General features: G+C 47.6%; 10 protein-coding genes across 10 annotated transcripts; 4 read left to right on the forward strand and 6 right to left on the reverse strand.

Annotated features, from left to right (window-relative positions):
* Positions 1–791: 791 nt before the first annotated feature.
* Positions 792–2,688, reverse strand: BDV27DRAFT_172232 (CoA-transferase family III domain-containing protein; the record flags this gene model as incomplete). The annotated part of the gene is made up of 3 exons (XM_032075809.1): positions 792–2,032; positions 2,100–2,323; positions 2,399–2,688. 3 exons carry the CDS (start codon positions 2,686–2,688, stop codon positions 792–794), a joined length of 1,755 nt encoding a protein of 584 aa, XP_031927710.1.
* Positions 2,689–3,199: 511 nt separating this feature from the next.
* On the reverse strand, positions 3,200–4,496 carry BDV27DRAFT_145137 (Zn(II)2Cys6 transcription factor domain-containing protein; the record flags this gene model as incomplete). The annotated part of the gene is made up of 3 exons (XM_032070367.1): positions 3,200–3,988; positions 4,057–4,362; positions 4,422–4,496. 3 exons carry the CDS (start codon positions 4,494–4,496, stop codon positions 3,200–3,202), a joined length of 1,170 nt encoding a protein of 389 aa, XP_031927711.1.
* A 298-nt stretch (positions 4,497–4,794) lies between these two features.
* Positions 4,795–5,892, forward strand: BDV27DRAFT_157678 (zinc-binding alcohol dehydrogenase family protein; the record flags this gene model as incomplete). The annotated part of the gene is made up of 1 exon (XM_032072553.1): positions 4,795–5,892. The coding sequence occupies one exon, from the start codon at positions 4,795–4,797 to the stop codon at positions 5,890–5,892; it is 1,098 nt and encodes a 365-aa protein (XP_031927712.1).
* A 662-nt stretch (positions 5,893–6,554) lies between these two features.
* BDV27DRAFT_157679 (uncharacterized protein) lies at positions 6,555–7,772 on the forward strand (the record flags this gene model as incomplete). Its single annotated transcript, XM_032072554.1, has 4 exons — positions 6,555–6,677; positions 6,762–6,920; positions 7,093–7,099; positions 7,159–7,772. 4 exons carry the CDS (start codon positions 6,555–6,557, stop codon positions 7,770–7,772), a joined length of 903 nt encoding a protein of 300 aa, XP_031927713.1.
* An 866-nt stretch (positions 7,773–8,638) lies between these two features.
* BDV27DRAFT_157680 (uncharacterized protein) lies at positions 8,639–9,465 on the forward strand (the record flags this gene model as incomplete). Its single annotated transcript, XM_032072555.1, has 3 exons — positions 8,639–8,788; positions 8,850–9,326; positions 9,382–9,465. 3 exons carry the CDS (start codon positions 8,639–8,641, stop codon positions 9,463–9,465), a joined length of 711 nt encoding a protein of 236 aa, XP_031927714.1.
* Positions 9,466–11,892: 2,427 nt separating this feature from the next.
* BDV27DRAFT_172235 (uncharacterized protein) lies at positions 11,893–12,569 on the reverse strand (the record flags this gene model as incomplete). Its single annotated transcript, XM_032075810.1, has 1 exon — positions 11,893–12,569. The coding sequence occupies exon 1, from the start codon at positions 12,454–12,456 to the stop codon at positions 11,893–11,895; it is 564 nt and encodes a 187-aa protein (XP_031927715.1). The 5' UTR covers positions 12,457–12,569.
* A 733-nt stretch (positions 12,570–13,302) lies between these two features.
* Positions 13,303–15,483, reverse strand: BDV27DRAFT_145142 (uncharacterized protein; the record flags this gene model as incomplete). The annotated part of the gene is made up of 3 exons (XM_032070368.1): positions 13,303–14,910; positions 14,973–15,267; positions 15,440–15,483. 3 exons carry the CDS (start codon positions 15,481–15,483, stop codon positions 13,303–13,305), a joined length of 1,947 nt encoding a protein of 648 aa, XP_031927716.1.
* Positions 15,484–15,885: 402 nt separating this feature from the next.
* On the forward strand, positions 15,886–17,768 carry BDV27DRAFT_157683 (uncharacterized protein; the record flags this gene model as incomplete). Its single annotated transcript, XM_032072556.1, has 2 exons — positions 15,886–16,233; positions 16,308–17,768. 2 exons carry the CDS (start codon positions 15,886–15,888, stop codon positions 17,766–17,768), a joined length of 1,809 nt encoding a protein of 602 aa, XP_031927717.1.
* Positions 17,769–18,235: 467 nt separating this feature from the next.
* Positions 18,236–19,744, reverse strand: BDV27DRAFT_157684 (cytochrome P450; the record flags this gene model as incomplete). Its single annotated transcript, XM_032072557.1, has 1 exon — positions 18,236–19,744. The coding sequence occupies one exon, from the start codon at positions 19,742–19,744 to the stop codon at positions 18,236–18,238; it is 1,509 nt and encodes a 502-aa protein (XP_031927718.1).
* A 915-nt stretch (positions 19,745–20,659) lies between these two features.
* On the reverse strand, positions 20,660–22,259 carry BDV27DRAFT_172237 (cytochrome P450; the record flags this gene model as incomplete). The annotated part of the gene is made up of 3 exons (XM_032075811.1): positions 20,660–20,819; positions 20,882–21,054; positions 21,126–22,259. The coding sequence occupies 3 exons, from the start codon at positions 22,257–22,259 to the stop codon at positions 20,660–20,662; spliced, it is 1,467 nt and encodes a 488-aa protein (XP_031927719.1).
* Positions 22,260–22,912: the final 653 nt, after the last annotated feature.

A 22,912-nucleotide genomic window follows, 5' to 3' on the forward strand; every position in this document is an offset into this window, starting at 1 on the left:
ATAACTTGGATGTTACGGCTTTGCCTAGGTATGAGATTATCCCCCTTCCTTGGATATGGCCTAACCAGATCTCCTACGAATCGACTATAGAGACACTCCTGTATTCATCTCGGTCACTGATGAAACACCACCGCAAAGGATATTCGCATCGCCACAGCATGCCTGACATTGATCGGCGGTACGTCGGATATAATATACCTAGCCAATCAATTCTCAGTCACCAGCTAGCTCGGCTGAGCTGCGCACTAACGGTTTCTTGTCAAATCAGTGCAGTGCCAATTCACCATGGCTTGCATTGTCCGCGTAATCCTAGAACGGACCTTGAGAGTACCCGCAATCTCAACGACGGCTGACTACAGGGCTGGAAGCCCAGCAGTTTGATGTCAGAATGTATGCACCACCCTAAGACCTCATCACCCAGTGGGAAAGATTCGCTTCCAGACAGATGACAGTGAGCAACATGCATCGAAATGGCAAAGACAGGTCACTGGGTAGGGGTTTTCTCGAAGGCATATCCCCAAAGAGGGCAGAGGCCGAGGAATTTGAATCTTGTTGAGCCAACCAGTCATATAACTGACTATCTATGCAAATCGTTTCCAACCTTATATGAGACTCAGTTACGATTTACTTTGTAGAGCTTCGATAATTCTGAAGGTAAGAATTGCAGATAACTGACTCCCTGGTAGTCACTAATATACTTAGGGCAAAGATCCGCTGAAAATAGCTTCCCAGCCAAATACAGAGGTATCTGGGAACTGGAAAAATAGGAACTGGTTAAAGAGAGGAGAGAGCTAAGCTACCGTCTCGACACTGAGATCCTCAGGCCATTTGGGCTGATCCACTCCATTGGTTCGAGTACCAACATTGTATCTCAGGTCTACCTCGTTTGCCGGGAACTGAAGCACGGGCTTGGGACTCGTAATATCCACCCCCAAATGTTTGCTATGAAGAGAATGGAAGTTGTTTGCACGGAACACGCGATCCGCACTGTTTGTCTTGAGCATGTCGACATAAGCTGGAATCAAGCTGCTCATGGTTTGGAAATGACGGAAAACCTTGCGACCATTAAGGGACCAAACATTCTCCCACACACTTTTGGGGTAGACGCCGACAGACTTGACTAGCCATTGAGAGTAGTAGTTCAACGCAAGTTCGACGGTATAGGAACCACCTTGTTCAGCTCTCCTCATCAAGGCGTCCAGGATACCGACTGAGCCACAGACTCCAGTACAGTAGTCAGAGTTCGGGAAAACTGGAGTAACGGCTTCGTCGAGTCCCATCGCTCGACCAAACTCCAAAGAGACACCGCAATTGGCATCGCTGATTTGCTGCCAACCAATTCGATGAGACCATGGGCCGTACCATCCGTAGCAATTTTCACGCGCATAGATGAGGCCGCGCTTGCGCTCTTTGGTGATGCTCAGGATGTCGTCGTGGGAGAATCCCCATTTGTCAAGGACTCCTGGGCGATATCCTGAAACTACAACATCAGCATCGGAGATTAATGCTCGTAGTTTCTCTCTGTCTCCTTCCTTCCGAAGGTCAAGGAAGCAATTCCATTTACCCCAGTTGAGGTCTGGGTGCACAATAGACAAGTCTGCGACGTGTGGGGCGACAACTCTCATGACGCTTGCACCCATCTCCGCTAAGGAACGAGTAATGGAAGGGCCAGCAATCACTCTTGTCAGATCAACTACCTTTAGGCCAGCTAGAGGCCTCTTGGCACTGGTTTCGGGTGAAGATGGCCACCAGCATGGCACTTGAGTGGGATTTATGTGCTGGTGAATCTCATAGAGACCGACCTTACTGTTGGCTCTTCCATGCTCACTGGCCAGATACTCTTCCGTTGACCAACAGATAGTACCTGCCTGACCGTATATCTCGGATGCACGATGCTCCATATCTTGGGATTCAATCTCCTTCAAGCGATCCATGTAAAGCGCAAGAATGTCTTCTCGGGGTCTGCCCTGGAGGTCCGGTCTCCAACGAGGGAAACCAATACTGTCGAGGGTGGGGTTGGCATTAAGGCTGGCTAAACCATATATTAGTCGATGATACTTCATCGCAAGTGCCACTTTACCGGGATATTGACTCATTACCATGTAGGTGAAACCAGCGCTTGTCTTTAGTTTCATAGATATTTGTGACGCAAGATCGATAGATATCACGATGAGTCTTGTTAACATCCCACGAGGGAAAGAGCTTATCAAACTCTTTAGCTTTCTCAGCATCGGTAGTAAGCTTGAAAGAAGTTTCAATAGCTTTTCCATCAGGGTCGATGATCGTAATAAATGCTGACATGAAGAATAACTGTGCCTGGTCACTGAGCAAGTTCATAATTAGCTCTTAATCCTACATCATACTATTGCAACATCTTCCATGCGAGGGCTCGGCATACGTATCTATCACGATATCGGGATAGTCCACGCCATATTTCCGCTTGAGGAGAACACTAAGCATGGCGCCTTCAAAGCCTTTCAAGGACGCGATGCTTTCCGCCAATCTCCAATTGATAGGGATGCTGGGAGCATCAGACCCGATAAACTTGATGCGAGCAGCAGCGTCAAGTAATCCATGGGGCAGGTCTTTGTGCAGGTTGTTTTGAAGAATCTCTTCATAGAGGACCTTTCTTGTCTCTGCAGGGACAGAGTAGTCTGTGGCGTCTTCAGTCGACCGGTGAGAAGGCATGGTGAAACTGTGAGTTCCAGAGAGTATCTTTTGAAATCACTGACAGAGCAGCAGTCTCCACTATGTTATATAATCGTGGCCAAAGGAGAGAGTTGTTTAGACCAATGCAGTACAATGAAGTTCAGTCCCAGGCTTACCTTTGGGAAAGAGTTCAGTTGTAGAAATCAACAATCAACATCGAGGGCATCCATACATTAATATATCTCATCCAGATTGCCTATATCTTGTGGGGTCAAGACTGATCGACTTTAGGTGAAAAGATAGGCGGGGAGCAGGGCTGCCCGCATTCGAGGTCGGGCCTCGGCCAAAAAGTCCGCGGGTTACTCACGGATTCCCCGATCAACAGTAATAGCCAACATTAATAGCCGATACCAGAGACTCTGTGGCAGGATCATAGAGCACTAAGCTCATCGCTCTATTGAAATGGGGGGATTTACACGCCAATAAACCTGAAAAGCCATAGTAACATCGTGCAGAGTGAGGTACGTGGTGATATTGGAGGAAGCCCTAACTAAACCCAACTATCGGCGAGTGCACCACCTGGAAGGAATGCCTGTACCGCAGCATTCCCTTTGTGATATAAGCGTAGGTACGAGCAAATAGAAGGACATTCCACTCTGGCCCTAAGTTCAATCCACCATATACTGCAACTTGTTTTGCGGTACCACAGATACAGCAATAAAAGGGCTACAGGGTCTTTATTCCGGAGCAAGTCTTCGAAAGTGCCATGAATACTACGCATGAAGAGTTGAGTTTGACCTGTTGTGACCTCGCTATCCGGAAGGTCCAGGATCTGGGACACTGCGTGAGCAGCATCGAAATACGGGCTATTGTTCGCCGTAGATGAGTCGTTGAGAAGACATATGGCAGCCAAGGCCTTTGGTATACCATCTATGCCCTTCTCTGGCAGGGGTGACTGCATCTGAGCAAAGGTCGCCGCCATCACGCAGAAAAGACTGTCCGGTCGTAGCGGGTTGACTATGTGCCACAGTGACATTTTCGCCTGGCTCATACGTACCCAGTCTACATCGGACTGGTCAGAGGACTTTAAAGGCCATGATTCTTCTGCGGTGCGTGCATCAGGGGATGAAAAGGACAAGATAGTCAGAGCGGCTGCAGTGCCCCAGATTGGATCCTTATCCTTCGCGTTAATCGGTTCCCTTAATCGCCTGTTGAGAAGAACTGTGCTTTGAGACCAGTGATAGCACTCTTCTAGACTGCGACGACATCCTAATGAGCTATTCATATGGCGGTCATAAGTAAGTGCCACAGCGAGCGAGGCGTGCATTAGAAAAGGGCACTGTAAGCAATATGTTAGCGGAGTTCAATTCTGTCGGACGGTGACAGAATCAATTTAATCAGACTTACGGTAAAAGCTAGTCTTAGCAGCTTGCGATTAACGTGTATCATATTAGGGTCATCTGGGATAGTGATACTTCGTGCATAATACCGGGTGATGAAATCCTGACACTTGGCGTTCAAATGATATGATGTGAATTCGTCAGATGTCCAGACAGCACTGGCGATAGGAGGTTGAAGGGTTGCTTTTCCATGAACCACCAATGGACTCCCTATATCAGCGGCGATAGGTTGTAGGTCGGGGATATTCGACATGAAGTTGCATAATATACCGAATGAACTACACCTCTTGCAATGGGGTTTGCCTTCGTCGCACTAAGTGGCCAAGGAAATTCGTTCAGCTAAGCACTGGCAGTCTAGAAAGAGCCACCCACCTTGAGCTTTCTTAGCTTGCAATTTCGGCAGCCAAACCTCGATCTCCGCCTAGTCCTCCGGTCGGGAACCTCCATATTTCGTTAATAATCATAATTCTGTGAGGGATTTAATGGAGTCAGTGGAAGGACATAAGGTTTCAACATCGTCCCAGTCACCCCCACACGCTAATCTTGTTTCGGAACCACGCTAACTCCTCCTCGGATGCCGAGGTCTGTGATTGGCTGTAAGCATCTATAACCAACGGAGGATGATATCAAAAGAAATAGTCTGAAATGATGGCTTAACGGTATAAGAAGAGAATCATTCCTCAATACTATTTCTCAGAATCATAAAACCCTGACATGAAAACTTCCACCTACACAAACCCTCCAAATGGCTACCCACCTCGCCGCTGTCTCCCCGGCCAACGGCCAACCTTTTGAACTCCAAACCAGACCTACCCCAAAACCAGGACCAGACGAGCTCCTCATCGCCGTCAAGTCTGTAGCCCTCAACCCGGCAGATGCCATCATGCGTGGCCAAGGCCTTTTCATATCCACATACCCAACGGTCATTGGCTTTGACATGTCAGGGTTAGTCCTCGAGATCGGCAACAACGTCCCGGCTACCTCCTTCCGACCGGGTATCACCCGCGTCGCCGCCTACGCCGCTTCTGTCTGGAAGTCTTGCGATCCAGACTACGGCCCATTTCAGGAGCGGTGTCTCGTCCCCTGGCAGCATGCTGTGCCCCTTCCGGACGAGGGCATGTCTTGGAACTGCGCGGCAACCTTGCCCGTCGCCGTCCAGGTACCCCTCAGCGCGTGGGATGCCATGGGGATCCCCCGGATGGGAGATGTCACAGCAAAGAATACCCCAGGGAAAAAAGAAGCGCTCCTAATCTGGGGTGCCTCCTCAAGTGTCGGTACCATGGGCGTACAAACAGCTCGACTGCTTCAGGATGACCCCAGCTCTTCTTTCGCAGCCGTATACGCTACCGCTGGATCTGCAAATAAGAGTTATGTGAGTTCACTGGGTGCGGACCGTGTGTTCGACTATAAAGACCCACAAGTTGTGGATGCGATCGTTTCGGCAGCCAAGGAGGACGGGTTGGTGATCCGGTATTGTTTTCTGGCTACCGGGCAGCTGGCGCCATGTCAGGCTGTGCTTAAGGCATTTCTTGGAGAAGACCAAGAAAGGAATAAGACGATCACTGCGAAAATCGCGTCAGCACCCGTTGTTCCTCCAGATGCGGAGGTCGTGAATGGGGTAGAGACAATATTTGTGATGCCGTCGATGGTGGAAGGGGAGAGGCTGGAGCAGTTCCAATACTGGATTGGGACGTGGTTGAGGGAGAATCTGGTTAAGGCGACCATTACACCGAGTCCGGAGCCGAGCGTCGTGGGAAAGGGGCTGGGGGCTATCAATGCTGGGTTGGATAAGCTGCTCCGGGGAGTGAGTTGTACGAAGTTGATTGTTGAGGTTGCCGAGTGAAAGCGGCTGGATAATTTTCCGTATGAATTAACAGTCCATCAAACCCTGTTATCACAAAGACGATTCTCACCCCAATATCTTCTTGCCTCATATAGGGTGTAATGTGGTAATCTAGATAATGGCGTTTCTAGTATCGGGTCCGATAATCCTCAAATTGGCATCATTCGCGAGAAAACAACACAGCCACCTCTACATTTGCTAGTTAAGGAATGTTAGAAAAGCGTGCAAGTGAATATACTCAGTCCACCTGGAATGCTTCCTGCATTTATAATATACAGTCGTTGTCTGGGAAGGAGTCGCATCAATATATATTTGACTGAATGTGCTGTATAACACCATTAATATTTCCCACATGGTGTAGTTAGGATCGTCAAACTTAGGAGTATCCAAATGTAGTACGGCCAATAGAGGATTTACTAGATATATGGACATGTAGATCTATATTGACGTACCATAAGGAATCCCAGTAATTAATCTAGAAGAGGAATGAACAAATCCCACCGCGATGATTGGCCCCTGCGCCTCCCGTACCTGAAGCTTGTGCAGAATCCAGAAGCTTATTCTTGGCGCGGAGAAACTCAAAAACCACCCGCCGATCAAACGCGCCACAGAAGTTCCCATCTTAAAAGTCAACCCCAATGTCGTGCGGTCCCCAAATCACAATGTCGCAAAACGCCGATCGTCCCTCATTAAACCCGACCGTGGAGGAGGAAAACGAAGAAAACTATACAGAGCCCCATACTACCGAAACCACCGCCCCGCGCAATCGAATATCATGGCCGGAGGTGCGCGAAGATCTCCCCGCGTGAATGACGCACGATATCCATCATGTCGAGCCTGATCGCTAAGGAGTCTGAATTTCATTGCAGATCTGCGCCCAGCATGAATCCGTTCTGTCGTCACATATGGAAATGTTGAATCTCGTTCGAAATAATGTGCCTAGTGGTGACGCGTTGCAAATGGTGTCGGGGATGATCGAGAAGACGAATAGGTTGATGACGCAGTTTCGGGTTGTGAAGAAACAATTGGTTGGTGAATTTGTTTTTTCTTGTGGCTTTTTTTTTCTTTTTTCTTTTTCTTTTTTTCTTTTTTTTTTCCTTCTTTTTTCTTCATTCTTTTTAGGGGTGAATAGCTTTTTCGTGTGAAGAATTTCTTTTCTTTGAGTCATGACCATGTATGATGCTAATAGACAGCCGGCAGATTTCGAGTACGTATTGTAATCCGAACAATCGCTGTTACTGCTTCACCAAGGTAACCTTGTGACAGAACCAGGAAACTTTGGAGAATCATCAGAAAAACCAACTGCTACAGCTAATGAATACCGGACGGCGTCTACGTCATCTAGTCGTGATTCGTCGAAACGACGACGCAGTCGTTCAAAAGAACGGAGGAAACGGTTTAGGGTGGAATCCGACAGTATGGAAGTGGAAAACGAAAGCACAGATACCATGCCTGTCGGAGCAGTCCAGTATCAGAAGCGCAAGCGACTGGATATGATGATGCCGGGTGGTGATGAAGATGTAAGGAATGTGACGCCGGTGGCTCTGGAAACAGAGGATATCTCCGAAGAAGTTCAACGTCGACTGGAAATCAAAGAAGAGCAGAGACGAAAAAGGAGCTCAAAGCCTGACAAGAGGAAACGGGACAGTATGGCGTCCACAGGCAGCACTTCTTCTCCCGGTGGTATTTCAAAACCGAAGAAGAAGACCAAAACTGAGGGTTTTCAGGACGGTACTATTGAAGTACCGTGGGATACCGGCCGGAAGAAGAAAATTATCAAGCCGGTGGACTCTGAACAGGGGTCTGACGTCGGTTCTTTGGAAGAAAAACGAAGGACAAAGCGTCAGAAGCGCAAGTCCGGGACTCCCCCTATCTTCTGAAACATCATAAGTTTTAAACCGGAAAACAAAGGCACTCTGCCAATAAGTGCCTCTTTTTTCTTGCAGTCAGAGAAACATCTATGAGAATGGATAGTGCTACAAGCCTATTGTGCCTATTTCATGAGGCTCAAAATGTAAGGTTAAATGAGATCAGCCCTACGGTTCGTTCCTTGGATACCGGGATTTACCCCAGGTTCTCCGGTTTACCCCAGATTTCCATTTTTGAAAGTCTATACTTGGAGTCGCATCTTATTAGGTAGCATCGTTACCTCCCACTGTCGTCCACAAGAACCAAACATGCTTGATTGAGCAAGAGTGACGTCCGTAGGCGCCCTCGTACTTAATGCTGGATTTTTCCCCCCTGCCAAAGACTTTCCTTTCATCGTCTTTCTTGACTCTATTGCTGCCACAGCTACGATCTACTATCTAGAAAAGAAACCCACTTGATTCGTCTGATAATATTTGTCTACCACCTGAACAAGCACAAGAAACGAGCGTCGAAGAGTCCAGTCGAGACTAACATCCATAATAACCTCGACACATCATAAGAACCCACTGAACTAGAAAATTGTAACCGACACCCAAATCGGAGCGTTGCTTTCAACTATCCACATTAAACAAAACTCATGTCCACACCGCACCTCAAATAAATCTTGAATTACGCTAAAAGTTGCTTTTTTTTTTTAACCTTTTTTCCTCACGAAGGAAAGAAAGGGATCCGTTCTTGAGAATAAGTGCGGGCAAGACTAGCAGTGACATCCCAACCCTCCTAAAAGTGTTATTCACCTGCTCCTCCGCTCGAATCAACTGCTCTTCACCTGTTAGCATTTGTTAGTCATTCCATTCCCCCCCGAGTTAGCAATAAAATGGCTTTCTTCGGAGAAGGACCCGTCGTATTCCACCCGGGTCACGGCCTCGTACAAACTGTCGGCGTCAATAACCGCAATGGCAGGAGGCCACAAGATACTGGATCTGGCAACAGGCGCAGAGGCAAGAGGCCCACCGAGGTGTCCGAGGTAAGTTGATGTCCTCCTGATGATGGGTGGCTTTGATCATGGAGCTAACAATGGTATATAGATCAATCAAAGGTCTCGGCCCTCACCCGCCTCTGGTCCCTCTGGCTACCGCGGAGGTAATAACCGCCCTGCTAATGGAAATAATAACAGAATCCAGAAGCAGGGGCCCCGCCAGCCACAGGGGCTAGGGCAAAAACAAAAATTCACCTCTCGGAGAAGTCGACGGGGTCTCGGTCCCCAAGGGAAGGGGCCCCGGCATGGTGGTGCAAACAATGCGCCTAGACGCCCGGGTCAACGCCGTGGCCCTCAACCACGGGTGTCCCGGGATGGCGACACCATCATGCGCGACGTGCCCGCGCTTAACAGGCGGCCGGTGAGGCAGCCGGGCATCTCCGTTCGTCACCCTTGTCCTCAAAGGGACGTCGTGATGGTCGATGTCTTCACCACGGCCCCACCATCTGAAGTGGAGGACGTGGTGATGCTCGACGTATTCACCACGCCCCACCCCGTTGAAGAACAATTTGCGGCACTCGCCATTGTTAGTATCCCCTTTCTAGTTTCTGGCTTGGACATGTATCACTAACGGATCATAGGCCGCACCCCAATTCGCGACAGGTACAGGGGAGGAGCCTCAAGACATCGAAATGTTCGATGCTCCTCCCCTGTACTTCTATTGAATCGACTTCTATGGAAGGCCAGGTAGCTCAAGTCACTGCTTGACGAAAATAAGGGCTGCCTGGCCTTCCCACAAAACATCTCATTAAAGGCCAGGTAGCTCAAGTCACTAATTGACGATATAAGGGCTGCCTGGCCTTCCAATAAACATGTTGACAATCAACCCTCCAACACCAGACTGCCGCCCGCCCAAAGCCTACAAAAACAAACATCAAAGAACAAAAACAAGATCAAATAACAACACCACCAAAGAACCTGTACTTTAAAACATGTTTCTACGTGGATCACGCAAATTACCCAACTGCTGGCGGCTCCATTGAATTAAAGGGCGCCCCAATGGAAGCCGGCCGGGTTGGATATGCTTTCTCTTTTGTTAAATCTTCTAAGTTCTTTGCAAATGTTTAAGGCAGGCCAGCGGCAGTCATGGTGACAGAAACAAAAACATATGTCCGGCAAATCGAATAACCTTCCGAGTCATTTAAGTCATTTAAGTCATTTCATTTAAATCTTTCTCATCATATGGCTCCCATATATCGACACAACGGACAAAACATTGAGGTATCTGGTGGAGGAACAAATCGAGGGAAGTGGAGGATAAAGGGTGACCCAATGGCAGACGTGTCGTTGGGTTGATGTTTTTTAATTGGGGCATCCACGGCAGACGTGCTGTGGATGTCCCGCCTAGGTAAACAACCTACCCTGTATGAGTAGGTTGGGGAGGATAAAGGGGATTTTATATTGGGGATGTTAGCGTAGACCTGTCTATAAAGACAGGCTACGTGGGGATGTTTAAAGCAGCCTTGTCTTTAAAGACGGGTTGTATTTTTTAAAGGGGACGTTTAGAGTAGCCTAGCCTTTAAAGGCAGACTACAGAGGTGGTTCTTATAAGTAGACCTTGTCTTTAAAGACAGGCTACTATTTATTAAATGGGGACGTTAAGAGTAGTCTAGCCCATAAAGCAGACTACAGTGAGGATTTTAAAGTAGACCTTGTCTTTCAAGACGGGCTACATTTTTATAAAGGTAAAAGCGGCCTACATAAAAAGGTCAGCTGGGGGAAAATGGAATAAAGGGTTTCTTATGTTCTGGCATCCTGTTCAAGGTTTTTACCTCGTACACATATGTCTATTGACGTGGCGAGGATGTTTCCCTTGTTCCAAGGCCCGAATGGGAGGATAACAGTTTCCTTTTGTGTTGTTTCTGCTTTTCTAGTTTTTGATTTTAAATGGAGTTTGATTTTTTTCTCCAATTTATTGACTGGCTACGTAGTGATCTTGTAAAGGTAGTGTTTTGTAGCTGTCGCAGGATGTAGGCTGTAGGCTGTGATGTCTGAGCTGTAAAGCATTGATGGATGGAGCTCTGAATGTGCTCATGTTATGTGTAGAATAGCCCATGGTAGTTTCAATAAGTAGTTAGTTCAAATCACCGGCCCATCATTTTTACCCCTTCGATGAGAAAAGGCCTTCTTCGAGAATTGGCATCTTCTGGAGGAGACGTATGTTAATAGCCAGAAGGATATGATATGCTGCTACGTAAGGTATCCTAGCATTTAAAGAAACCTTGCTACATCTTATGAAGGGGTATTAAAATACACGAAAGAGAAGGAGGGCTTGAACTGAGACATTAAATTCAATGATTATTAGGTTACTGTTTCTGATTTCCACTGAGGAGCACACATGCGAACCTGGATGTCTATCCAACCGATATGAAATACTACGAACTGTATTCATGCTTAACTAACAGAGCCTTGGATACACCATCACCTTTTGTCCGTTTTTCACATCGAATATAAATATCAGAACATTGTCTCAATAGTAGACCTCCACACCAGCCACCACTCATCTTGCATAAACTATCAAGCCCTACGCATCACCTCTCACTCAGACGCACTTATCTAACAACGTCCCCCTTCAAAATGCTCCTTATTCTCTTCCAAGAATAGATACGGCTACGAGTCATAAAGCATCGGCAGCAGTGTCGAAGGATCAGAATGAGTATGAAGCAGGATCATCTCCGCAATGTCCTCCGCAATGTCTTGAACCATATGGGGCGTAGGTGAGATGCCAACCTTTGGCTGGGCAGGTGATGGAGGTAACATTTCTCATTGACTGCGGCGAAGACGGTCTGAAAGGTAATGGAGCTTCTTTAGAAGATGAACCGATGCAAGCAATCAATGAGTTATGCTTCTCACAAGCTTGGCTAGCAAGAATGCCTTCCCTCAGCCTTTCCAACCCTAACTCCTACAACAGAACCCATCAGTAGAGTAAAAAATAAGTGGAGAAACACCATCACATATCACACATAACCATACTATACATACTATACAAAAAGAGCCATATCCAACGCTCCACAAAGTGAGTAAAGTAAGTCCCAAACGCCCATCCAAGATGCATACACACATACTATACAATTTTGCACAGAAACAAAACCTCACTCCTTCTTCCCTTCTCCATCATTCTTCCCCCAAGTCCACACATCCCAAATATGCTCCTTAATCAAATCCCCATACCCCTTCCCAGAATCCAACGCCTCCTGCTCCTCCCTCAATCTCCTCTCCTTCCATCCCTCCGTCTCCCCACCCATCCACACCCTCTCCATAACCCCCTTATCTTGCATCTCCCTCGCCCTCAGCTTCTCAATCTCCTCCGTCGTCAGTCCTCCCTCCCGCAACTGCTTCTCCCTTGATGCGCGCAACCGCGCCTGGATCTCCAACGCCCGCTCACTGGGCAACCCACTCGGCACGATCGTCCGCCCGGAGGATATCTTCGAATGCACGCGGTCGACGATACTCCGCCCCGTGCGGTCGTAGGTGATATGGTTCGCGGAGAAGGCGAAGGCAGTGCCGAGGAGCACAGTCAGGTGGTCGAGTTTCCGGGGCGGGAGAGCGATTAAGATTGGGGATGCGACGAGGAATGTGTAGGCGGCGTAGTTCTTGAAGCGGGCGTAGTCTTCTTCGCGCCGGGTTTGGATATCTTCGGGTGTGGTTGTGGACATTTTGGTGGGGGTTTGGTTTTTATTTCGGATGTTGGGAGTAGGAATCGAGAAATCAATGATTGGGTTTTGTGGTGAGTATGGGGTTTTTTACTGCGATTATTTTTTTGATTCTGATAAGGCAATTCTCGTATCTGAAAGGAAGCAGAAAAACTTACGGTGGTCGGCTTAAGCCGGTTGTGCAGCTTTTTGTCATTGGATCAGGTGATTGGTTCTTTGGCTTGAGAGGTGGACTTTACCTGATTGGGTAATATAGGGTTACTACTACTACTTATAGTACTAAGGTACCCAGTACTAGGTAGGCACTCCTCGCTAGGGGTAAGTTAAGTTTCATTTTATCTACTGAGGAGTATAGAAGACGATGTTGAAGTTTTGAGGAAGCTCATATCCGAAACTGTAGCCCGGCGCAATTTCAGTACTATAGGAAGGGATTTAGGTTACGAGCTATTGAGACCTTGAAGGAACTGTGAAGGATGCTCTAGAAGAGATAACGAAAGCTACAGAAGTGGTAGACCAGGAAACTTTGAAAAGTTTATATTGAAAATATATTATATCCCCTAGAATAATGTTTACAAAGTCCAATTCAATCTAGACATTTTCTATCAAAATTGCATACTAAGTACTTGCCACTGCCGAACAGGCGTTTTCATGTAGGTCACGTCACCAACCAGCACGTAGTAAGCTTTGCTGAGGAAGGACTTTGTATTGCATGAGGTAGCCAGAAAGTAGGGCTTAACCTTAATCGGACTATTGTAGTACTAAATCGCTATTACATTAGTAATATCTAAAAGAGATTATTCTATAATTATCAAATACAATGTCGATTTAGTCTCCCATAACTCTTAATCATCACAAGTAGAGCCTGCCTTTGCGTGACCTGCCAGCCAAGTCAGGCGTGCTAATGGCCAATCTGCCAACTGTGTCTTCCGGTTGTACATCGCCAAACCGAACTCGAACGTCTTTCAACCACCTTGCCCGTTCGAATCCACTCAGCGTGCTTGCCGCTGAAGGAAGCCGTAGGTAAGGAGCGTCGCGTGTCAGAGTTGAAGCATATCCAATGATGTCAGGGTTTAGGCTTTGGCGTCCCACCCAAAAGCTCACAACAGATGCTCCTATTAGCATTAAACTTGCCAATAAAAGAACAACCACCCAACCCCAGTTCGCAACGTATGTAGCAGTTGCATCCCGATAGGCTCTTTCAGCTTGTACACTGGCTAACGAAGAGCGGTCGAAGGCCTCATAAGCCTCGGAATATTTGGAGTAGTTGCCCTGAGAGGGAAGATTAGGCCCCAAGGTAACAAAGGGTAGAGCGATACTGCCCAAGTAAAACGTGTTCATGATTTGAGTGAGATGGTCAGATATGTCGTTCAAAGGCGTTTTCAAGAGGTACTTTGGTAGCGGCAGTGTTTCGGCCACGTCAACATTTTGAAGATATGCCTCCGTGTATGTCCCGAGTTTCCTATTTACTAACAGAGACGCATTCACCAGACCCTGTGCAAAAGTATCCCAAACACTAAAGTCGGGATACATCAACGGCGGCATGGATGAAGACTGATGTGGTTCGACACTCTCCCGGATGGCTGTCACCCTGCAGCTGCGTTGAGATTGGGCTGTGGTGTTGGATCCAGAACAAAGCACTTCCAATTCGACATACACGTTTGTCACATGGCAGGTTATCAAAGCGCCATTTGTAGCCTCCTTCCCGTACCCCGAAAGCACGTGTATGTCGGGTGCAACTGACGCATTTACGGACCTGGTGACATTCCACGGGGCCGCTGGATAAATCCGGAACTGACCATTTTGGCCATTATACTTGTAGACAAGCTCATCAGGTGCCTCGCCGAGTTCGTAACAGTCTGTATCAATGTAAGAAGTCTGTAGCTGAAAGGTGCTGTTGCCTCTCGATGATATCCCGAACATGGGCACTCCGATAAGTGACGAATGGGTGATTTTATTGCCTGCAGGTTCAAACCACCCCTCACTCTGAGCTGTGTTATTCCGAACAAGACTTCGAAGTAAGGGAATCTTGACATTGCCCCACGCATCACTGTCAGCCTCTTTCACACTTACCGGCGCGATCAGGCAGGCAAGAAACACCGCCTCCAAAGCATCTGTAAGCCTCGGGAATGAAGTTAGGTTTGGGGCCTTGGAGAGGCCATTAATGTCAAGATATTGCACTTCCTGCAGCTCCACGTGTTCAAGACTCTGTGGGCTTATAAGATATAGTGACGCCTGCCCACCCAAGGGAGAGACCAGCCAGATAAGTACGAGTACGAGGGCCAAGATGTTCCAGGACTTCAGCATTAACGGTGTTGAGATGGCACCGAATACCGTCGTACTTTTACTGAGCTGCTCAAGTCTTCCGAGAGTCGATCCACGTTCGAGATTTTGTTTAGCAATCTGCCGTATGGCACGACCGATTACGGCCGAAAATATTAAAGGGAATACTGTGACCGACTATAATTAAGAGTGAGATTGTATGCCTATAATATTCACTTTCTAGATACCAGAGCACAAACCGTCTTCATTGCGATCTGGAGATCATCCCAGTCACGTTCATCTACCGACCTCGAATTATAGACAATGGCAACCAGAGCTAAAGCCACAAAAGGCAGGGCAGAGATGGCACTGAGGATATCAAATATCAGCTGCCACTTATTGGACCGCAGCTGCCTGCCTTGTGATGGCTGCTTTAGCGAGGAAGGTGCCGCCGATGTATCTATCAAACGCTGCGCTTGTGATTCCGACAGAGTAGACGACTCAGGTTGCTCATCGTGAGAATTCACTGGTCTTAACAGATTATCTCGATCATTTCTCACAGGCTCAGAAGAGTTAGGTATGAATAGTTGCTGCTCTGGCTGCAATTCCGACTCTCCATTGTCTGTCCCACCTGAGCCGCGGGTATAAGGTCCCATTTGTGTATTTGGCCCTTATCCGCCTTTGACGCACTTTCTTGACTACTTTTGTTTCGTCTTGTCGAACAAACCCTAAGGAGGGGAAAGGGGAAAAAAGCGCAGGTGCGCGAAACATAAAAGAAACTCGTAAACCTGCACGGTTCTGCCTTGCCAAGGAAGGATTTTGGCCCCAACCCCATCTCTACTACCCGATACTGGGCAGGATATGCACAGTATTTGGGCCTTGTCTCTATGATTGGCTGGGCTGAAATACTTCATATGGTGGGGCATCAGGGTATTGGAGGGAAAACTCCACAGGAGCATTAGCTGCAGGTAAGATGCTCGGCACCCTACTCGACTTTGTTCACCAGAAAGTTGGACTTGAAGATAAGGTGCGGTTACAACCGACACTCAAATAATTATCTCCACAAGGCTTCCACTCCTATCGTTTAGCTTCTACTCTTTGAAATATGCCGTACATTTTAAACCAGCTGCTTTTACCTAGAAGACCTACGGCTGTGTTCCAGTATATGCAACAATGGAACTAGAAGTCTATCATGGGCCGTCTAGCACGCATGCAACCTCCGTTTCCGAGAGAGAATCACTGCGGAACAGTCGAAATTCAGACACTCAGCTGCATCCAAAGGACGCAAGTGTATCTGCTGTGGAGAAAGATAATCAGAGAGACCCAGCCGCCTTCGATATCGTCGGATGGCCCATTGGATCAAGAAAGCTTAGTCGATTAGACGTAGGTAGCTTGCTCGTGAATCTACTCGGTGTTGCCACAGCAGTACTCTATTTGGTTCTGATCGTGATCGTCATCAAACGCAATGGGAACCCAGTAGATAAGGCGGATTGGAACCGAGTCGAGACAGCAATGAACTTGGTAAGACTGACAGTCCAGCTCTCCAAATAGAATAACTTCAAGATTGCTTACTAGCTCAAAATATCATCATGCAGGGAGCAACACTATTTCCCCTCACCTTTGCCGCGGTGATCGGACGGATGAACCAACAGCTCGCTTCGTGGAAGTTGGAGCGCGGAGTCTCTATCGGCGTTCTTGAGCAGCTTTTTGGAAGCTCGACCTTCTTTAATACAGTCACCACTCAGATCTCACTTCGATCTATCAACCCATTAGCCCTCCTTCTCATCATTCTCTGGTGTATCTCGCCACTAGGCAGTCAGTCTATCCTCCGAATGCTCCATACTAGGCCGACAACTATCACTCGCCCTATCGACCTTACATATGGCAATGATACCGAATTAAGTACTCATACATTCACGCCTTCCACAACATTCACCAAAGCGACCGCTATGTATCAAGAAAGCCTATTATCACCGGACGTTGTCAAGCACTCCCCCTTGGATATTTTTGGTCGCCTCAAAATTCCACTTGTCGACCTAGGTGATTCGGGATCTGCCACATCTGACTGGATAGAAGTAGACACCAACGATACCGACTATTCTTCTTTGACTGGGATCGTCATCGAGGGGGTCAAGGATGAAAGTGGCGAGACCGAGTTCACCATGGAGGCGCCCTACTATAACCTTCACATGAGTTCTATCGAAGGCAAGCCTACATTCAACAGCAAAGGCTTCGACTTTGAGGACGACGGCATGTACACTATTGACAAGAGCGAAACCAGGTACGGGCTAACAAAAGTATATTTCAATTTCACTGTCCCAGACACCAACTTCAAGGCGTCATTCAACCTTACAGAGCAATACGTCGACATGCGAGTCAAATGTGTTGACGGCATCGCCAACTGTGCCACCACGGCTGTCCGCCCTATATCAAGAACTAGTCCCCACGCCAATGGTACCTACTGGGCCGATGCTCGAGCAATCAAAGTTCTTTTCTCTTACCTGAGGTCGGCAGGTAGTGAGCGCTCTCTAACCGAAGCCTACTTCCGGAATCCAGACACTCCTTTAGCAGCAAATATTTACACGGGATCTACCTTCACCATCCCTGTTGATATCTTCCTTCTGCGGCTTACTCAGGTTGTCAACACCTACGGTCTGTTGCTATCTGCGTCTAGTGGTGGGGGTTCCTACAATGGCACTGGTACATTTACCGATAGCACACCGCCTCCTATATATGAGATCAGCTGGCCATGGCTTGTCATCTCGCTCGTTGGTACAGGGGCTATCATTATCGGGGCTTTTGTGCCAGCCATGCTTGGGCTTTTTACACGGAACCCGGATATTCTGGGGTATGTGTCGACAATGACGCGAGATGCACCGAGCCTCGAGGTTCCACCCGGCGGCGGCACACTAGGTGGAATGGACAGGGCGTTGTTGTTGAAAGATATGTCCATTCGGTTGGGCGAGATCACAGATGATTCTGGGTCAGTCAGCCGGATTGGTATAGGGGCATTGGACCAGGCGAGCCTGTCCAAAAAGGGACGTCAGTACGAGTGAGTAGATGTGCACCGTTTTATATCTCGCTAGATTGTATCTCCTCGACATACAACGTTGTAAAATGGGAGAAATGTAAAGCGAGAAGTCTGAAACCTACCTGAGCTCTAAAAGTAATCTACGGCTGGGAGGGTCTCCCAGTGGTGCACACATCGGATGACTTCGTTTGAGAACGACCAAGCGCCAGTTGAAGCGAACCATGCAGCAATCATACGAGCAAAGAGGTTTTCCGAGTGTATGTTCCATTTACGGAGTCATACATATGTGATGTGAACAGATCGCAAACAAGAGAAATGCGATATTTTCGCTATTGGACAGTGGGCTCGGTCGGAATACAGAGGTGAATTGCACCCAGGTCAACATAACATGGTTAAATAGAACAGCGTGAAAATGTGTCCACTGGTGGGTAGGGGCTAGGCTGACTTTGCGGTGGAGGATGGGCAACCTTGCGCAACCACAATATAACTACCTTACATATGCCGGCTGATCCTTTCCATCAGATGTCTCTCGTGCTTGTCCATCTCCCGCCACTGCCTCTCAACCACTGCCCGGTGCTTTGTACTGCGGACCTCAAAGGTGACGTTTTCAATCTGTGGTATGTACAGTAGATTATGAGTGTCAGTTGAAGACACATACTTTTCCTGTCCACTTTGTTTAATATCAAATACCCATAACAACCGTGCAATTGCAATAAAAATAGAGTCCTTGGCCATTCTCTCCCCAGGGCATTTTCGTCGCCCAAAACCAAATAGAGACGGCAATGGTAGGCTAGGATTCTCAATCCACCGATCCGGTCGAAAGACCTCTGGATTATCATAGGTCGATTCGTCCATATTTAATAACCACTGATTGGATATAATCAGTGCGTCGGTTGGGATGCGGTAGCCCATATATTCACCCTCTTCCATAGCGGCATGTGGGAACCCCACGGGGACCATCGTGCGATGCCGCGCAATCTCCAATATGAACGCATTCAGGTATGGGAGTTGATCCTGCTCAGCAAAGCTAGGCAATCTGTCGCGACCGACCACAGCGTCCAGCTCCTGTTGCGCTCTTTGTATGGAATCTGGATGCTCAAGGGCGACCGCTACAAATATATTCAGAAACTGGGCAGTCGTAATGGTTGCGGCAGACTCCAGCTCGAAAAGCAGAAAGATAAAATGCTCCCAGGACACGACGTCTTCAGGCTTATTCTTGTGCACCACCTGCGCCCAGCTCCAAACATCAGATCGTTGGATCGCGCGTTTGGCCCGCATGGACCACAAATCCAGAACATGCTTCTGGTGACTGCGCGCAGTGAGCTTAAACTTCGCGAATACAGCTGGCAGATGATTCAAACAGGGGTACAGATCCACCAGCACCTTGTCAATGGAAACCGCACCGAAAGCCTCGTAGATCAAGGCCTCGACTCGCGCAGCCTCATCGGGTCCGTCCCGGTGTCCATACCCCAAGAGGTTGGCAATACCAGACGCATAAGTACGGAAGTAGGTGGAATACCACTGTTTCCCTAGCAACTCATATACCATGCGTGCACTCTCCAAATCCTCCACTTCATTATATGCTTTTACAGCATTTCCGCCGAATAAAGGCGCGATTAGTTTGTGGGAGGCTTCCCATTGTGCACCGTTGGGCATGAGCGCCGGAAGCATACCGCTGAACATCCATTCCCCGACCAGTATCAGACGAGGGCGGGAAGAATAGAGAAATCCCATTCTGGCAAAGTCGCGAACTACTTTGTGTGAGCCTAGCATGATCACTGTACGCGAGCCTAGCTTCAGGGTGATGATGGGGCCGTATTTTCGGTGCCACTCCTGATGCTTTCCCCATGGTGATGAGGATTGGTGCTGATGGATATTTCCTATCAAGGGCAAGGGCCGTGGGCCGGGTGGGAGTGGTTTTGTTTTGGGATACAGAAAGTCGTGAACTAGGTATAGGCCTAGCATACAGCTCACGATTATGAAAGCTAAGTTGGTGGACATATCGACACAGGAGAAGATCTGCTTTAGCGGATAAGAGAAGATCCCCATTTCTTTTTAGAAGATATTAGAGAAAGTGGTACTGAGCACCCTGAAACGATAGTAAGCCCACCTAAGCGCGCAGGGTCTTAACATAAACTACCTGATATTGCCATCTACAAACAACAAAAGTGAGCGGTCATATTGGCATTCCGATATTGGATACACCGCTAGTATCTTGCATAATACTATGCTTCTGGGTTGTCCTCGGTGCGATCTGCGGCAGTTTTGACTTTCCCGATCTTCATACCTCCTTACCGCGAGTGGGAGAGAGATCGTGGTTGCTTTACCCCTTACGTAGTATCTCTCAAAGAACGTGTGTATCCGTGCATGTATATAGAAAATAATGATTAATAGTTGCATCAGGATGGAGCGGAACACTGGAAAACCTTGCATGCGACAAGACTTCTATCGTCCCTCTATATGACAATGTGAGATTGACTCTCACTCACAAAGCTGCAATTGACTAGCTTTGAGATTTCAACATTATACATCTCGACACCCGGTGATGTATTAGGTCTGCATATACATTCTATGCGTATTATTTCCATCTGTCGGTCGATCTCTTGTATTGACATGACACCCTCCCATTTTCCTGTATTTGTGCCCGACCTGAGCTATCACTTGCTCCCACACACGATTAAAATGGTAAGACAGAGCCGCAATGGTCCTTGTTCGAATGAAGAAGAATATATGGGAATGAGTGTCAAATAAAACAAGCGGGATTTGTACATTGGCCGCTAGGGTGATGCAAGTGGAATGAACGGCCATGACCTCAGTATGAATATTATCTCTTTCCGAAAGAAACATGAAGCGAAAGGCATCTGATAATAACTTTCTCTAGAGACCTTGAAACACTGGCCAATATACTAGAGTTCTTTACCGCTGAACAACCGTCATCTTAACCATCAACGGATACTTTTCCCAGATAGCATACGACCGCTGTTGATCCATCCAACCGTCGATATCCTCAGCGGCCGTGATATCGAAACTCCACCATAGCTTAGCAGCAATCAGACGCATTTCCGCATACGCAAGACTGAAAAAAAAAAAAAGAAAGTCAGTCAAATACCCAACTAATAATGAGCAATGGTAACGTACTTCTTTCCCAAACAATTCCTTGGACCGTATGAAAATGGCTGCAGGACTTCCCGTTTGTCGGCAGCGAATCGAGGACTCCCCTTGTCAAGCCATCTTTCCGGAAGAAATGAGTCTGGTTCAGCAAAGTTTGCTTTTGAGCGGAAAGCAGATAGATAGGCCATTGAGACTGTTGTCTAAGTTATCATTCAAGTGTTAGTGTTGAAATGGTCAAGAAAAGCTTAGGTTCAGGTTAAGAAGGTCATACACCCCCGGGAACAAATCTCCCATCAATTATCGCTCCGCCACTAGGAACCTTTCTCGGGAGAACGCTTGGAACAGGCGGATACATGCGTAGACATTCTTCGAGGACTGCACTGAGATATGGTAGGTTGGCGGCAGAGACAAAATTGATATCCTCATAGCTCGAGAAAGACGTTCTGATCTCGGTGGTGAGACGGCGATATGCCTCAGGATGTTGCAAAAGAAGGAAAGTACAACCGGACAGAAGAGTAGCAATAGTTTCACTACCAGCCACCATAATTAGGGCCATATTCACCTCAATTTCATCCCGAGACATGCGACGCTTGTCGTTGTCGTTATGTTTGAGGATATAGCTAATAAAGTCCGGACGGGATGTCTGGAGCTTCAGACGACGGGCAACCTTCTCCTTGCAGATATAGAAGTTATCCTCGATCATTCTTTGTAGTTTCTGAGGTAACAGAAGCTCGAATAGCCATGGTGGAAGCAGTGCGAGGAATGGACGCATGAGCGCAGATGCTTTGAAGCTACGAAAGGTAAATTCGACCCAAGGGTGGTATTTGCTGGTTTTTAGACAGTCGAAGGACTCGCCAAAGGAGAGGTCGCCAATGATATCGAAGGTGGTGTAGTTGAACCATTGGGTCATGTCTACAGGGTCTGCTGTACGGGTGGAATGTTCGTGGAGGCGACGGATAAGTAAGTCAATATAGGATTGTAATAGAGGTTCTTGCTCTCGCATTGCCTGCTCCGAGAAGGCGTGCGACAGTAGACGTCTCATGCGGCTGTGCTCAGTTTCCATGGCATTGACAATGGAGACTCCGCTGGGGCCAATGGGGTACCATTCACGGTCCTTTTCGAACGAAAGATCACCTAGTTTACGGTGGCCACAGATATCCTTCCATGCTTGGGGGCTGTTGTAGAGAAGTATGCTTGGGGAGACGCGGACAACAGAGCCATATTTGTTGTGAAGATTAAGGATCTTCGAATGGAAGGTACCACTATAGATCCAGTAGAAGTGCGGGACTGGGGAACACAAGGCTAGGATTGGTCCGGGAAAATCTCTAAGGGGGTGGAGCGTGAGGTTATAGATGGCTCTAAGAATGGGGTAACTTGACACCTGGATCGTAGAGGTTAGATTCATCGTTGGACCGGTTTAAAATATGATGAAAGAGTTTACCACTAAGATAATCCAAACTGACAAAGACATAATTAAAAGTGGTACTCATGTCAATTTTCAGGTTTCTGAGGCTTGAAATATGGAAAGGTGAAGGCCAGGGCCGACAAATTCCAGGACATATATTGTTGAACTAGACACCTGTAGGGAGGACCGCTTAATAGTGGTGTAGCAGGACGCACAGTCCAAAGCAAATCTGCAGGAAGAGGCTGTTTTCTTTTTTACTTCGCGCTTACTGCTTGTACATACGATACAATTTGGATTGGTAGGGTCTGGGCGGCCCCCTTGCAGGGACACCAAACTATTCTAACTGCAGATAATGTGACAAGTCAACACCTGATCTATTTAGTCCATGTGACCCCATGTGCACGTGTTATCGCCTAGACCGCCGTTCAATCTTTAGACTCCTAGGTTGATTCTTTTCCTCTCTTCCACCGTTCCCTGTCCGTAAACTACTATTTTCATGTAGGTGGCAACGTTCAAAAGCTCCACACACGTGTCGAGTGACCTATTCTTAAAACCTTTGGCAGTATCGGCAGCTTATAGACAACAACACTGCACAAGGACACCAGAGCCGGGAGATGTAACTAATATCCATAGTTTTTGTATTCATAATCGGG

Source organism: Aspergillus caelatus, assembly GCF_009193585.1.
Source record: "Aspergillus caelatus strain CBS 763.97 unplaced genomic scaffold BDV27scaffold_85, whole genome shotgun sequence".
NCBI lineage: Eukaryota > Fungi > Ascomycota > Eurotiomycetes > Eurotiales > Aspergillaceae > Aspergillus > Aspergillus caelatus.